This window comes from Typopeltis vanoorti, chromosome 6, assembly GCF_054136105.1.
Source record: "Typopeltis vanoorti isolate ZY-2024b chromosome 6, IOZ_Tvanoo_1.0, whole genome shotgun sequence".
Taxonomy (NCBI): Eukaryota; Metazoa; Arthropoda; class Arachnida; order Uropygi; family Thelyphonidae; genus Typopeltis; species Typopeltis vanoorti.
Window position 1 is genome coordinate 21,646,152 of NC_143554.1, and position 17,474 is coordinate 21,663,625.

At 34.2% G+C, this 17,474-nt stretch overlaps 1 protein-coding gene across 1 annotated transcript in view; it reads right to left on the reverse strand.

The window, feature by feature from the left end:
- Rrp6 (exosome component Rrp6) overlaps positions 1-17,474 on the reverse strand; it is a 251,754-nt gene continuing 234,280 nt past the window's right edge. The window contains exons 20-21 of the mRNA XM_090393930.1: positions 7,167-7,222; positions 1-219 (exon numbers count right to left, since the gene is read on the reverse strand). Coding sequence (XP_090250056.1) covers positions 118-219; positions 7,167-7,222 — 158 coding nt within the window. The 3' untranslated portion in view covers positions 1-117. The remainder of the gene's footprint in view (positions 220-7,166; positions 7,223-17,474) is intronic.

The window sequence follows — 17,474 nt, forward strand, 5'->3', positions numbered from 1 at the left end:
AACTTTTTGTTTTTTTTAATTAAAGGAATACTATTTACAACGTATTAATAAATGAGCATCTTTAAATAGCAATATATATCTACATGGCACATTTTTTTAAATTACATCTGCGAATGATTATCTTTTAGGCCAGTTATGCTTATCTGAATCTGGAGACTTATGGGATTTCTTATATGACATGCTTTTTGATTCTTTTCTCTTTTTCTTGTGGCTAAACACCTAAAATAGCCAGTAAAAAACAAAGAATATCAGAAAAATCCTCCCAAGCAAACTATTTCTATCATCAACAAAAAAATATTATCATTTACCTTTAGCAATCTCAGATTTTTATTTATTTATTGTATTTTTTTATGGTTGGACTGAGGGATAGATAATCCACCAACCCTACTATAATGACTAACTGCAGTACTTTTTCAAGTCATTTCAAGCCTCCAATAAGCAAGGTAACAGTCTACAGGTGGTAGACTACTTTCATTGGCTGCTATTATCCCCCCCCCCCCCACAAGAGCAATGATAATAGTCTACCACCTGAAGACAGCTACCTATGTTACAAAATGATTTGAACTCACACAATCAGTTCAGTTAAAATTATGGTAAAAGCAACTAAGGCAACAAGAACATTGTCAGTTAATTTTAGGTTATTGCCTCTTTGTTTTGAGTGAATAAAACCTCAAATGTTTGGGAAAAGAAATTTCTGCCACCTCCGTGAAGAGGCTTGCTAACTTATTTTCAATTAAAAAAACTCAAATTAAATGAATCTTAAACTAACAGTCTTCTCTTTGCTCAAAATATCAAAGCCAAGTTATCTATCAGAAAGCATTCTTCTGGTAGATAGGTAATTGTTAAGGAAACACTCATTCTCTTTAAGTGAATTGATATAACAGAGATAAAATTACTAATCAAAATTATACTTAAAATAAACCAAGATAGAGGATTTTCAATGTTTCAACAACAACTATGAGCAGAAGTGACTATCTCCAAAGAGGACCAAAATTTTTCATCCCCTTTAACTGTTTTAAAGTGTCTAGTATAACTAAAACTGATGCGTCCTGATGAATAAAAATATATATAAAAAATAAGAACAAATACAGAGGCGCCTAAGTAGCACCTCTGTATTTGTTCACTATAGCTAAAGTTCGAATTCCATAATGTTAGACTTAAAAAAAACCCAAAAAGTTTGATTCTAATTTTCAAGTAGAAGAACTCTGTTCTTCTAGTTGAAAATTAGAGTTCTTCTAGAGCTTTTTTCAGCCAGATTAACTAAAGTTAGTCAATCTTTAAAGGAGGTGAGTAGGGTGTCCAGTTCAGGAAACGGATTTTAAGAACTAAGAGCTGCAGTTAAGAAAAATACCAGTCCTGGTGAAAGGACATAAGATGGATGTGGATTTTGGTCATAATTTCATCCCATAGTCTTTAAAATCATTGGCATTAAACTGACTACTGGTATAAAACAACTGCTTAATCCCAAAAAGTGATGCCTAAAATATTTCTATGCTTTCTCTGGAAAATCAAAAAGGTGTAGTGGATTTATTTTACATATAAATATACATATGCATACAAGGGTGTTTTGCAAAATACGGCAGCACACTGTATGTGAAAATGCATTGTTTCAATGAATGGGGAAAGAATTTTGAACAGAGTGCTTCAATTCTTTCTTTACTGACATTAATAGTAGTCATATCACAAAAGAAATCCCTGTCATTCGTATCACGTTAGGAAAACTGGGAATGTGTTTATATGGCATAGTACTTATTTGCACCTAGTGATTTGCATCTATGTTGCTTAAGGAATGAAGCCACATAACTGGAAGAAGACCTTACATGGAATATAACATGTGGAAAATCCATGAGGGCATTAATTTAGAAGGCTTGGTCAAAGATCAAATCTCAAATGATGAAAGAGATGTCATTTACGAGGGTGGTCTGAAATGTTCTCGGCCTCAACCATAAATGGATTAACGACAAGATTTTTTTTTTTTTTCTAAGTTGGTACATCTGTCATATGCATCCATGAGAAATTGCAAGTCATTCTATCAAGTAGTTTGTTTTATACTGCTATCTGAAGCAAAAGTGTTGTCTGGATCCCTTGAAATGGATACAGACAAAATTGAGTATCATGTGGTTATAAATTTTTTTGTAAAAGAAAGGTTAATGACAAAAGAAATTCGTTCGAAGTTCAAAAAAGTTTATGGGCACTCTTCTCCTTCGTTTTCAACAATTAAAAAATGGGCTGCTGAGTTTAAACATGGCTGTACCAGCTTTGAAAATGATGCATGTGAAGGACGTCCAAAAAGTGTAACAACACCAGAAATCATTCATCAAGTGCACGATATGGTATTGGATGAAAGGTGAGTCAAAGTGCATGAAATTGCTGAGACTATAGCATTTCAAAAGAACGTGTAGGATAAATTTTGCATGAAGAATTGCAAATGAAAAAGATTTGTGCAAGATGGGTGCTACGCTTGCTCACAGCAGATCAAAAATGCACTTGCATGAAAATCTATGAACAGTGCTTGGAGCATTTTAACAAGAATAAAACTGATTTTTTGTGTCGATTTATTACTATGGATGAGACTTGTATTCACGATTGCACACCAGAATCCAAACAGCAGACAAAACAGTTAACAGAAGCCAGTTTTCAGTGCCAAAGAAGACAAAATCGATTCCATCAGCAGGAAAGGTCATGAGATCAATGTTTTGGGATGCTAAAGGCATTTTATTTATTAATTATCTTGAAAAGGGTAAAACAATAACTGGAGAATATTATTCTGATCTTTTAACTAGACTAGACAAAAAAATTCATGAGAAAAGACCCGGTTTGCAAAAGAAAAAAATCATCTTTCATCAGGACAATGCACCTGCCCACAAAGATGTTTTGGCAATGGGAAAATTAAGGGATCTACACTATGAATTGTTGGAACATCCACCCTATTCCTCAGATTTGGCTCCCTCTGACTTCTATCTCTTCCTCGCTGGTCAGCATTTTTCTTCGAATCAAAACCACTGCAGGGGTTAAGAGAGATCAAGTCTTATATAAGATTTATATAAGCATACCTGAGAAACTGTCAAAACACAAAATCAGCTGTATACAAGACAGTGTTCAAACCAATTTTAACTTATGGATCTGAGAGTTGGGTTAGAAATAAAACACTTGACCCAACACTAGAGACCACAGATATGAGAGTCCTGAGAAAGATTATTAGGGGTGTGAACAGATGGCATCAATGGCAATATCATATTAAAAATGAGGATATTAGGAAAGAACATGACATTGCTAGCATCCAGGAATGTGTTAACAGGCTAGTCTCAGGTGGTATGGTCACTTAAAAGAAGGGGAGAGTAAATATTAGCAAAACAAGTGTTCTCTGCCAAATTGGAAGGAAAAAAGACCCAGAGAAGAACAAGATATAGGTGGATTGTTACAGTAAAAAGTGCCTTAGAAGACAGAAATATAAGATCTGATAATATTGGAGTCCTGACAGATAACAGATTGATTTGGAGGAAAAGTGTTGATAGGAAGTTAGTAATGATGTAAGTTTTAATGTAGTAGTATCATAATATCCTGTACATCCCTTGAGGATACATGTCAGGAATTCGATAATGATGATTACCCGAGAAACTTAAAAAGCTGAAGGGCCAATTACAGAAGAGTAGTCAGATGTATTGAGAAAACGTAGTAGTATTCGTCTTCTCTTCCACCCTCAACAAGGTTGCGAGTTCCACGCAGATAAGAGCTTTCCGCCGTTCTCTTTTTAAAGCAAGTTCTTTCATATGCTCTAAAGACTTTATGGAATGTTAATCTTGGTCTTCCCCTGGGTCTTCTACTTTCAAATACCAGGAGAGAAAGTCTGTTCAGTTCCATTCGCTCAATGTGACCAAACCAATGGAGTTGATGCTTTTTAACTGTTTTAAGAACTGTTGAATTAAGGTATTCAAATCTTGGGCATCAGCTTTTTAAAATACTAAAGCTGTATAACATAAATGGAACTTATACAGAATAAATAGCTTATGCATAGTTGCAAAGTGACAGTTAAGTCAGCAATAAAAAAGAAATATACAGAACATTAGCTGCATTCTCAGGAATGAGTCCTGTGAAAGAGATCAAATAATTCAGTATTCAGGCAATTTGTAACAGTAAAGAAGGCAAATTAATGAAAGGAAATGGGAAGATTACTGAAAGTAAAAGGGAATGAAGTAGAATCACTCTTGCTGGTAATAAGACAAGGCTGACTTTTTTATGGCATTGAAATTTACTAAGTTGTTTTAACCCATTCCAGGATGGTGAGAGATTAGTGCTTAAGACATCGATTATGGAAGATCACTACACAGACCGGTTTCTACCTTTATTGAGGTCGAAACTGGTCTGGGTAGTGACTTTATTTTGACCTTTATCTCATCAGTGAGAACCAGAGGTGATACTAAGTCCTTATAAGGACTGGCTTAAAGGGGTGAAGCAAGAATGCTTTTCCTCTTCCCCGTTATCTGTAGAGGACAGTGTAGGGATAAAGTGTTATTGAGCTATTAAAGCTCTGATCACGGCAGGAGGGTAACAGCAATAACCGAGCCTAAGTTAGAACTTCATTAGAATCACTTCGTTAGAATCACCATATCTCATGGTCGACTGAATTCCGTGATACTAAGGTTGAAGTAATGAAGAAGTCATATTTTCATATACCAGTTGCCAAAAGGTGTCACACCTTATCATTAAAATACTCCGGATTAGAGATAGTTGTTGATAGTTTTTCTACTTGTTTATACTATAAATTAAATATACCAAGAAATTATATACTTGGTTTAATCCTTTATCCAAGTGTAAACAACAAGTCTGCACCTGAAATCCAGATGGCATGATTAATATCATTAATTTTTGCACCAGGGAAACATGATTTTGTTATATTTTTGTTAAGTACTCATCTGATCACAGAGTACATAATTTTCTCTTTACCTTGTTTTTCTTGTTAACTTGGGCTGCCTGGTTATTTTCTTCTCAGTCCTGCTATTCTCTTGACACTTTTGCAACTCTTCAATTTCATGCTTCTTATGAAGGATAACATGCAAGTGCACTATTTCCTCATTTAGGTCTATTTCGTTCTTGTGTTTCCAAGCTGCACATTCAATATTAATTCCAACATTAATGTCCATTTTACTGTCGAAGTTATCTACTCTACATTCTACTGTACTATTATTTTAATTATTAACTGATTTTTGTTTGATGTTATTAAATGATATTATTAAACATGTTCTGCACATAAACCTCTTACATATGTTCTGCTAATAAAATTTTTTTCTTAAATGTGGATTCTCTGACTGCTTTATTATTGCTAGACCACGCTGTACATAATATATATACATACAGTTGCATTTCTTTATGTAACATAACTTTGCTTATTGAAACTGTACTACTAAAACAATTGCAACAGTTGCTGAAATCCACGAATTTTGTAGCTCGAACAAATGTCAACAAGGCTCACTATCTTCATGTGCTCTGCGACGAATGATTAGTCATTTTGAAGAAATGGGATTGTTGGGAGTTCGACCCAACAGAGTTTGCAATGTATCAGTTTACAACAAGTGAATGAAACTGCTACTACCATTGTGGAGCAGGCTACGAGTAACAATGTTGGTTCCTGCAGTGTACGTACTGTATCAAGGCACATGGTTGTGCCTTACACAACTGTCTGGAAAATTCTATGGAAGAATCTGCATTTCTACCCATTCAAGATCACACTCACATAGGAAATGCACCTGCAGGACTTTGAAAGTCGGCTGACACTTGCTTTAACATTCCTTGCTTGAATGGAGTTGGATGTTGCACGGCTGTGGGTGATTTTGTGGGGAGTTGAGGCTCACTTTCAAGTGAATGGCGCTGTGAATACCCACAATTGCCAGTTATGGGCTACACAAAATCGACATGCAATTAACAAATTCCTTTGAATTCACCCAAGGTTACTGTCTGGTGCAGGTTTAAGTTTTGTTAATCATTGGAACATTCTTCTTTAAGGACATTCACCAGTGAGGTCCTGCAACCTGCTCAGTTACTGCTAAGAGCTATCACAATATGATAAACAAGCTAGGACAGGGTTTATTGGGATCACCCTAATAAACTTGTCAGCACTGAAAGACAGCATAATACAGCACGAGTGCAACATCAGTCCCAACCAATTGCGTGCTACCATTGAACACATTGTGCACATAATGCAATTTGTGGCATACTGGGAAGGGCAGCACAGCCTGTGAATGTATAATGGAAGTGAATAAAAATGTGCAATTTATGCTTGTGTTGCTTTTCTCCTTCTTACACACATACAGAAAATGTATTATATCTACATTCGGTACACCATACTCAGATATCACTTTCACATGATGCATAATGTATTTCATTTGGATCACTGGGTAGCACTTCACACAGCCTTAAACAGGGATACTTTAATTTTTATCACTCTGTGTATATAAACTAAGTTTCGAATTTAACAAAAAAAAAGTTTGCAGGTCTAATTTTCCTCAATGTAATCAATTTTAAGTAGAACTCAATTATTAAATTAGTTGTTTGTAACTTGGATTAAAAAAAATTCAATTAAAAGAGGAACTGAAGCTATTAATAACATCAGCTGAATTATTCTTGTATGAGTTTCCTTACATGTGCATCTCCATGGAGCACCAACATTCACTGTGGGAAGCACGCACACACACACACACACACACACACACACACACACACACACACACACACACACTAGATATTCATAGAATATCAACCATGCTTCAACTATGAACATATTCAGTGACAAAGCATTCACAATAGACTCAGGCAATCTATTAAATTCCTTCACCATGTTAAGGACCTCAGACAACTTGTTAACCACACTCTTAATTCCAGGAATGATCCGTTCTCTCTTTCTCTAATCAAGTTTCCTATAAATGTTTCTTTAACTGTTAACAGGAAGCTAGTAATTATGTTAGTTTAACTGTATAGCACCATCCAAAGTATCATATATATCTATCTCTTCCCTTTTGCAAGTATAAACCAGACACTGATAATAGTGATTAATTGCTAAAGACTTTAATGTAATTTTTGCTTTAATGATCTGAAACAAAAATAAATGTTATTTATGACTGTTTTATAAAAGAATAATTCAAGAATACATTGATATATCATACAATACTTACTTTATAGTTATGGTGTTCATCTGGATTGAAGATTTTTTTATGTTCTTTGCTTCCTCCTAAAAATAAATATTGTTTCTTGGAATTATTGAAACATAAAACTCTCTTAGTATATCAACTCACAACCAGATGACACGACACCATGTAGTAATTAATTTACTATTGTTAATATATCACTAGATTCAAATATACATCATAGTACAAAGCACTTGTTTGGAAACACACAGGCAATACAGCCACATATACAGTGAAACAATTCTAATATTTGTAAAATGAACTTGAAATTAGATGCACATCATTGTCGCTGTTGAATACAAAGATAACATTCCCAGATTTGTAATGGTTTCTGTGTGGAAATGTCTATTTTCTGCCACGTGAAAGATGCTAATGACATGCACATGCCAGATGCTAATATTTCTTTCTGCCTGTTGAAAAAAGAGCACCTTGTAGAAACATTGTACATTATATACCACTAGGTATCAAAGGATGGAGTTGATCCAAGGGATAGTACTTCAAAAGGGATTTACAAATGAACATTATATTTATGTAACCTTGGATACCATTTCAGAAATATCAGGATATTTGGGATGGGAATAATTTTACTATGATCTTGTTAGGGAAAGGGTAGAGAGGGCTCCCTTTCATATGTTTCTGAGGGTTATAGCCAGTGGCTAAAGAATATCTGGCACAGATATCCACATTTAACAAAAAGAGTTTTTGTCCTCTGTGTTTTAAGGATGCAATACTACTGGACATATCTATGGAGAAGGTGGATGAGAAATTGGAATTATGTTGTTAAAAAAAAAAAAGACTATTTCTTAGTGGTACATTGGTTAAAAAAATGTAAGACAAAACTAATCATTATACTTCAATTTTCTGAGGATAATATTTCTAAATGAGATTGGAAATGAATACACTGTTTTGTAAGTTTAAAAGGAGCAATGTAAATGCTATTCACTACTGGCATCTGAGCTATCTTGTCTACCTAACAATTAGGTCTTGTAAGAGTTTTATTTACAAACTAAAAGATTTTATTGTCATGTACCATCATTTTATCTTATAGTTTAAGGCAATAGGAGGTTGTCTGCAAGGATAGAAAAATCAGAACTCCGTGGTGGACATCGGAAATTAAAGAGGCAGTGAAGGAAAAGAAGTAAGCATACATCAAACATTACTGGCAAATAAGTCAGCTTTTTCTCTTAGAGAATACAGAGACAAATGTAAGAAGGCTAAACAAAAGTCATGGGAAGACTTTGGTAAGAACATGGAAAATAAATATCAAGAAGGTGGAAAGATATTCTGGAGGTTATTGAAGAAGCAAAGAAATGCTGGAAAGAGTACTATAAAAGAAATTAGAGATGATAAAGGGGATATGAAAACTGGAAAAAAGATATTCTTGAAGTATGGAGTAATTACCTCAAAAAATTGTTGAATGAAATTAGCAGTGATGACAGTACAGTTATAAAAAACACTGACCAGGCATGCAATCAGGAATACATATCCATACTTGAAGTAGAAAAAGCCATCAAAAGTCTGAAATGCGGAAAGGCAGCTGGAGTAGATGATATTTGAATAGAAATGCACAAATATGGAGGTATAAAAGTTTTACAGTGGCTGCTTTGCATAATGTAGAGGGACAAATTCCAGATGATTGGAGTAGAGCTCTCATAGTACTCATATATAAAAAGGGAAACAAAACTGAATGTGAGAATTACAGAGGTATTTCTCTACTGCATGTTCCTAGGAAGATTTACGCAAGTATACTTCAGAAACGGTTGTGGAGGATTGTGGAAAAAAATCTTGGTGAAAAACAAGCTGTATTCAGGCCAAACAGAGGCTGTCAGGATCAGATCTTCACTTTACAACAAATAGTTGAGAAATCATGGAAATATAACAAAGATCTGTATTTAAGTTTTGTAGATCTAGAAAAGGCATATGACAAGGAGCCAAGAGAGAATAAAATTCTTTATTTGAGTTGAAAGTCAGCAATTAGAATTGAAAGAAGTACAGGAAGATGGGTGAATGTTAATTCTGGTGTTAGACAAGGATGTACATTATCTCCTCTGTTATTCATTATCTATATGAATCACATTATGAATGAAAGTCATATTAAACCTGATATCAAAATTGGGGATGTTAATGTCGGCTCTTCGTTTTATGCGGATGATGTTATACTTCTAAATAAACTTTCTACAAGTCTGCAGGAACATCATCATCAGCACCATGCCTATCAAGGATTTAGGCCTAGAGTAGCCTGTTCCAGCCTCAGAAGTCATCGTTGAAACTTTTTAGAGGACGTTCTGGTTTTCTTTTTCCTAATGGCTCGTACTTTAAGGCTTGTTTTGGTAATCTTTCTGTTTTCATTCTTTGAACATGTTCCATCCATTTATGTTTATTTTTTTCTATTATTGATTCCTGGTTTAATTCTTTCATAATTTCTTCATTTCTTTTGTGATCAAATAGGGTATACTTTGCAGTTTTTCTCATAAACTTCATTTAAACTGTTATTAATCTTTGTTTGTCTTTTTGTTTTATTGTCCAGATTTCACTTCCATACAATAGGACTGGTAGGACTAATGTATTGTATACTTTTAATCTGGTTTGTTTTTGAACTAGGTTTGGTTTAAATATAGAGTTAATTACACCTGTTATTTTTAAATATTTCCTAATTTTTAGGTTTATATCTTTTTCATATGTAGTTCTTACTGAATCTTATCCTTTAAAGGCTGTAGTTTTTGATTTTTCTGTTGATATTATCATACCATAATCTCTGGCTATCTCGTTTAGATTTAAAATAGTTTTGTGTAAGTTATCTTCAGAATTTGAAATTATTATTTGGTAATCGGCAAAAAGGAGAGTGTTTAAGTTCACAATAGGAATAAGTTTAATACCTTGATGGAAATTTTTATTCCATTTAGGTAAATATTAAAAAAGAATTGCTGAGAGGGGACATCCCTATTGAACTCCTTGGTTTATCTCTCTTGTATATGATAGCTTTTAGGATATTATTTGGTATTTGTCTTTCTTTTAATATGTTATATAAAATGCTTCTTTTAACTTTGTCAAATGCTTTTTCAAAGTCGTTTCTTGCAGGCTGATTTCTAATTCTTCTTTAGTTATTTCCTTTTCATTTTCATTAAATGTTTGCCAGTTATCTTTTTTAAAATATTTATCTTTCCACAGTTCTGTATAGAAATTTAGAAATTCTTCTAATTTCAATTCGGTGTTTAATTTTATGTTTTCTTTAATATCTGTATTTAAGTGTTTTAAATCTTATTTATGATAGACTTCTTTTTTCATTTTAATTATTTCTTTGATTGTATCATCCCATATCTTCAGTTTTTTTTCTTTTATTGAATTTTTTTTTGTCTTTCCTAAGCTTTCATTTGCTGCTGCATTTAGTATCGTTTTTATATTAAGCCATTTTATTTCTATTTCTTCATTTTGTTTTTATCTAAATATTGGTTAATTCTTTGTTCATATCGCCATTGTTGGCGATATGAACAAAGTTCTATTTCTTTCTGTTCTTGTTATTTGTAGCCATTTAGGTGGTAATATTAATTTTATTTTAACGACAAAGTGGTCACTACTTATTTCATATCCTCTGTGAACTCTAACATCTAAAGAGAACTTTGATGTCTTTTAATTTAAGATAAAATAATCTAATTTCCATCCTCTACCATTCCTGTTTAGAGTATGGTCTCCATATCTTCCTATATTATTATTATGCAAAATTCCCTGACTAAATTGAATAACTATTGTAATAGATTTAGTATGAAGTGCAGCAATAACAAGACAAAGACAACGAAAACAGGCAGAAGCACTGAAAATTTCAATTACATTGTGAATGGACAACCTATAGAACAAGTAAAACATCTCAGCTACTTAGGCACGATTTTTAGTGAAGATGGTAAATATGGAAATAGACAACAGAACCAACAAAGCTGGTATGGTATGAAGTCAATTTAATAAATTTATACGGGATAAATCCTAAGTCCTCTTTGTCTTGATCCATTCATTGTTCTCCACTCTTTTGTTTTTCTAGTCAATCTTCCATCGCTGCAGTTGGTAATATGGACAGCCCATCTCCAATTAGCCTGTTTAATGTATTTTACAATATCCATGACACCTGTTTGAGATCTTATCCAGATATTTGCCTTCCTATCTCTTAATGTTATTTTTAGCATACTTCTTTCCATGTGATGAACGAGAAGAAGGTGGAGGGATGAAGTGGAACAAATTACAGGAGCGAGATGGATGGGAGAGGCAGAAAAATCAAGTGATCTGGAAAATCATGGGGGAGACCTTCATCCAGCAGTGGACAGAACCAAAAGGTTAAGAAGAAGGAAAAGATACAGAATTAGAGAGAAATTAGTCATCACCATCATCAAATTACTGCCATGTACCCTCAAGGGGTGTACAGGATATGATAGTACTACATGAAAAAAAAATTACATCATTATTAATTTCCTATCTACAATTTTCCTCCAAATCACTCTGTTATTTGTCAAGACTCCAACATTATTAGATCTTATATTTCTATCATCTAAGGCACTTTGTACCGTATCAATCCACCTATATCTTGGTCTTCCTCTGGGTCATTTTCCCTGCCAACTTGGCAGAGAACATTTGTTTTGCTAATCTTTCATCACCCATTCTTTTAAGTGACCATACCACCTGAGATTAGCTCTGCTAACGCATTCCTGGATGCTGGCAATGTCAAGTTCTTTCCTAATATCCTCGTTTTTAATATGATGTTGCCATTTATGCCATCTGTTCACGCCTCTAATCTTGCTCAGGACTCTCATATCTGCAGTCTCTAGTCTTTGGTCAAGTGTTTTACTTCTGACCCAGCTCTCAAATCCATAAGTTAAAACTGGTTTGAGCACTGTCTTGTATACAGCTAATTTAGTGTTCCAACTAATTTCTCTCTTATTCCATATGAATTTATTCAACTGACTTCCTACCATATCAGCTTTATTGATTCTGTTGTCTATTTCCATATTTAATTTACCATCTTCTCTAAAAATCGTGCTTAAATAAGTGAAATGTTTTACTTGTTCCACAGGTTCTCCATTCACAACGCAGTTGACTATTTTCATTGTCTTTGTATTTTTATTGCTGGCCTTCATACCATATCTATTACAACAGTTATTCAATTTAGTCAGGGAATCTTGCAGACTTGTAGCAGATTTATTTAGAAATATAACATCGTCTGCATAAAGCAAAGTGCTGACATTAACATCTCCAATTTTGATATCATGTTTAATACCACTTTCCTTCATAATGTGATCCATAAAGATAATGAATAGCAGAGGGAATAATGTACATCCTTGTCTCACACCAGATTTAACATTAAACCATCTTTCCGTACTTCCTTCAATTCTAACGGCTGACTTACAACTCAAATAAAGACTAACGATTGCTTAATATAATTCCCCATTGACACCATATAACTGTAGGGTATTGAATAGCTTCTCTATTGGCACCTTGTCATATGCCTTTTCCAAATCGACAAAACTTAAATACAGATCTTTGTTATATTCCCATGCTTTCTCGACTATTTGTCGTAAAGTGAAGATCTGATCCTGACAGCCTCTATTTGGCCTTAATCCAGCTTGTTCTTCACCAAGCTTTTCTTCCACAATTCTTCTCAACTGTTTCTCAAGTATACTTGCATAAATCTTGCAAGGAACACTCAGTAGGGAAATACCTCTGTAATTCTCACATTTAGTTTTATTTCCATTTTTATATATGGGTACTATGAGAGCTCAACTCCAATCATCGGGAATTCGTCCCTCTGTCTAAGGCTTTTTGAACTATGCAGTGCAACCACTGTAAGACTTTTATACCACCATACTTCAGCATTTCTGATCGAATATCATCTACTCCTGTTGCCTTTCCACATTTCAAGCCTTTAATGGCCTTTTCTACTTCAAGTATGGATATGTATTCCTGACTGTATGGCTATTGAGCGTTTTTTTTATCACTGTGCTATCACTGCTTGTTTCATTTAGCAATTTTTGAAGTAATTACTACATACTTCGAATTTATCTTTTTCTCCTGTTTTCATGTCAGCTTTATCATCTCTAACTCCTTTTACAGTACTCTTTCCTCCATTTCTAAGCTTGTTCAACAACCTCAAGAATATCTTACCACCTTCTTGATATTTATTTTATATGTTCTTGCCAAAGTCCTCCCATGACTTTTGTTTAGCTTTCTTACATTTGTCTCTGTATTCTTTAAGAGCACAAGCTGCTTATTTGCCAGGTACTTTTGATATGCTTTCTTCTTTTCCTTCATGGCCTCTTTAACTTCCTGTGTCCACCATGGAGTTCTGATTTTATTCTCCTTGCAGACAACCTCACCACATGCCTCTCTGGCTGAATCAATCAGTGTTTTTTTCAAGGCATGCCACTGAATCTCCAAGGTTTGATTCCTGTTCTCAAACTCTTTCATTTTTTCTTCAATAATCTTTGTGTGTTTTAGTCTACAGCTCACATCTGAGAGCTGCTCAACGTTTATTCGCTTTAAGACTTTCTTACATGTTATTCTTTTCAATATGAAATTCAATTTTATCCTGCTCAAGACTAAATAGTGATCACTTCCAATTTCAAATCCTCTGTACACTCTGGTGTCCTGCACCAGGTAGAAAACATCACTATCAACAATAACATAGTCAATGAAACTTTTCTTATTCCTTGCCTCTTCTCTCCATGTGAATTTGTGCACATTTTTATGTTGGAACATGGTGTTAGTAATAACCAGTCCATGTCCTGAGCAGAAATCCAACAGGCATTTGCCATTATTATTAGCTTTGATCTTTTCTCCAAATTTTCCCAAAATATTTTTGTATGTCTGACAATCACATCCTACTCTGCTATTTAGATCCCCAACAAGGAACAACTTTTCCTTTTTCATTGTGTCAGTTGCTTTCTCTAAAGCATCAAAAAATTCCTCCACTTCTACCTTAGTAGAACCTTCTGTGGGACCATAGGCACAAATAAGTCTCATTATCCAATTTCCCATTCTGATATTTGCCTACATCACCTCTGCTTGAGACTACTGCCATTCAAGAAGATTAGCCTCATATTTTATGTTGAATACTATGGCTACTCCTTCTTTTCCTTGATTGTCATTTTCTGAATATAACATTTTGTATTTATTGCTCAGAGAGATCTCACAGGTTTTTGTCTTTTTTGTTTCAGTCACCCCTATTATGTCGATCCGGTACTGATTTAATTGCTCAGCTAGCTCCATTTCTTTGCCATTCAGGCTTCTAAATTTATCTAACATTATTGAAGAAATCAGCACAACTGGTAAAGAACTTGAATTTAATGAGCTGGATAATAAAGATGTGAGAAACTTGATCGATTCTCATTCAGAACAGTTAAGCGAGAATGATCTCATTCAACTAGAACAATAGCATGCATTTAAGAAGATAAGGAGTGCTAACAAGAAGAGAACGGTACAGCTAAGAAGATAACTGCAAAAAACTTGTGCTGGTTTTCAATCACATTGAACATGATAAGGAAATTTTGTTTGATGCTGATCCTGATATGGAACAAAGCTTCGAAGCCCCTCTGAAATCTTGATAAAGTGATCGTCAGCTATCAGAAATTGCATGACAAGATGAAAAAGTCGAGCACGATTCAAACATCTTTACTTAATTTTTTTGTAAACAAACAGTAGCGCAATCAAATGTTTAGACATTAAATAAAATTTTAAGCAATTGATTTTTATTAACTTTGATTTTATCCTCTAATATAGCTTATACTGTAATCCCCCCCCCCCCCCAAATGTATGCTAACTGATGGGTCAAAGCTGTATAACTGAGAGGAGACTTCCACAAGAGCCTTTAAAGGAATGCGGAGTACCGACCAGGGCTTCTGACCTAACGTCCAATCCTCACCTTCTTTGTGGTGCACCCGGTTGGGTATCTACTTGGATACTGAACGAACGAGGATAGGCTGGCAATTTGGGATTTAGCCGACCAAATTGTATTCTTATTGGTTAAACCAAAATAAAAAATGATGGTACAACATGACAAAATTTCATGCTGGCTGGGGCACTGCCCGCCCGGTTAAACAAGGCCCTCGTTGTTTTCAGCAGGGAACTAGGGCGAACAGAGAAAAGTCAGCTACTGGAACAAATCTGAAAACACACCCCAACTCAACATCACCAGATTTAAAGATCAGTACTATCAACATAAGAAGCCTGAATGGCAAAGAAATGGAGCTAGCTGAGGAATTAGATACGTACCAAATTGACATAATAGGGGTGACTGAAACAAAAAAGACAAACTGGTGAGATCTTTCTGAGCAATAAATACAAAATGTTATATTCAGGCAATGACAATCAAGGAAAAGAAGGAGTAGCCATAGTATTCAACACAAAATATGAGGCTTATCTTCTTGAATGGCAGTCAGTCTCAAGTAGAGTAATGTCGGCAAATATGAGAATGCGGAACTGGACAATGAGACTTATTTGTGCCTATGGTCCCACAGAAGGTTCTACTAAGGTAGAAGTGGAGGAATTTTTTGATGTTTTAGAGAAAGCAACTGACACAATGAAAAAGGAAAAGTTGGTCCTTGTTGGGGATCTAAATAGCAGAGTATGAAATGATTGTGAGACATACAAAAATATTTTGGGAAAATTTGGAGAAAAGAGCAAAGCTAATAATAATAGCAAATATCTGTTGGATTTCTGCTCAGGACATGGACTGGTTATTACTAACACCATGTTCCAACATAAAAATGTGCACAAATTCACATGGAGAGAAGAGGCAAGGAATAAGAAAAGTTTCATTGACTATGTTATTGTTGATAGTGATGTTTTCTCCCTGGTGCAGAACCAGAGTGTACAGAGGATTTGAAATTGGAAGTGATCACTATTTAGTCTTGAGCAGGATAAAATTGAATTTCATATTGAAAAGAATAATTTGTAAGAAAGTTTTAAAGTGAATAAAAGTTGAGCCGCTCTCAGATGTGAACTAGACTAAAATACACAAAGATTATTGAGGAAAAAATGAAAGAGTTTGCGAACAGGAATCAAACCTTGGAGATTCGGTGGTCTTGGATTCTGAATATATAGAGATTGGAATAATTATTATTTGCTTCAGAATACAACATGATCTTCTATCACAAAGGATAGACTTGTAAATATTATTTAATGTAAACAACTTATTTTACAATTTAATATTCATATAACTATCTTAATTTTGTCTAATATTTAATAAATTAATCAAAGATATATGTATTAATAATGAAAAGACTGTATTAAATATTATTAAGCTATTTTATTTATTACTGTGTTAATATTATAAGACTTTGTATTTGATAATTTAACTGCGCATTAATTGAAATGTAAATATTCTCTATTTATTCCTGTTTGTAGAAGTTTAACGTTATGCAATAGCTCAATTTTATTATATTTTGTTTGTTGTCATGGAGAAGTATGTAATTGAGCGAGCACGTTTTGGAACACCACGTGAGTAGAAGGTTTATTGAAAAGAGTTTTAGAAAGAAATCACGAGAATAATTTAGGCGGGAAGAATGGATATAAAAAAAGGGTAGAACGCTGAAAATGGGGATAGATTAGAGAGAGAGAATTGGCATTCGGTTGGAATCAGAGTATTCGGCATTTGGGGAATCAGAGTGCGATATTAGAGAGTCGGCTAGTTACTCAAGCAGCTTATTTAAGTCTACTAGTCGAGAAGCGGTTAGCTAATAAGTTTTAGAATAACAATTATAGCTACGGAAGACAGCTGAGTGACTACTGAATGAATAGCGATACTAGAGTTGAGATTTAATTTCAGGGCCGACCTTTCAAGGACACACTGAATCTTTTAAGCATAGCACGGAGTAACGAGAGAATAGCAGAGGTTGTAAAGTTGAAGTTTACCGTTAGCTGTGTTTAGAATTATAGTGCCTAAAGAGTTAATTGAATGCCAGATGAATGAACAACTGTGCATATAAAATCTAAAGTTAAGGAATTATTGTGTTACTTTAAATTCATGAGTGATCAGTAGTGCTTCATGCAAGAACGTCTGATTATGTGTATTGTGACCATGAATTAATTCAGTTAATGCTTAGAAAATTTATTTTAATGAGTGCTGTTTATTGTTAAAAGTGTTTACAGTTATAAAAAGTGTTTGCGTACAAGTAGATGAAGAAAGAAGATTATCGGTAAGAATATGCCAACCATTAATATTCCTATACAGAGATATGTGTGAATTTCATCCTAGAATTTCCTTATATTAACAGTAACTATTGCAGAGATTAGCTGAAGTGTAGATTTAGAAGTGTTTGC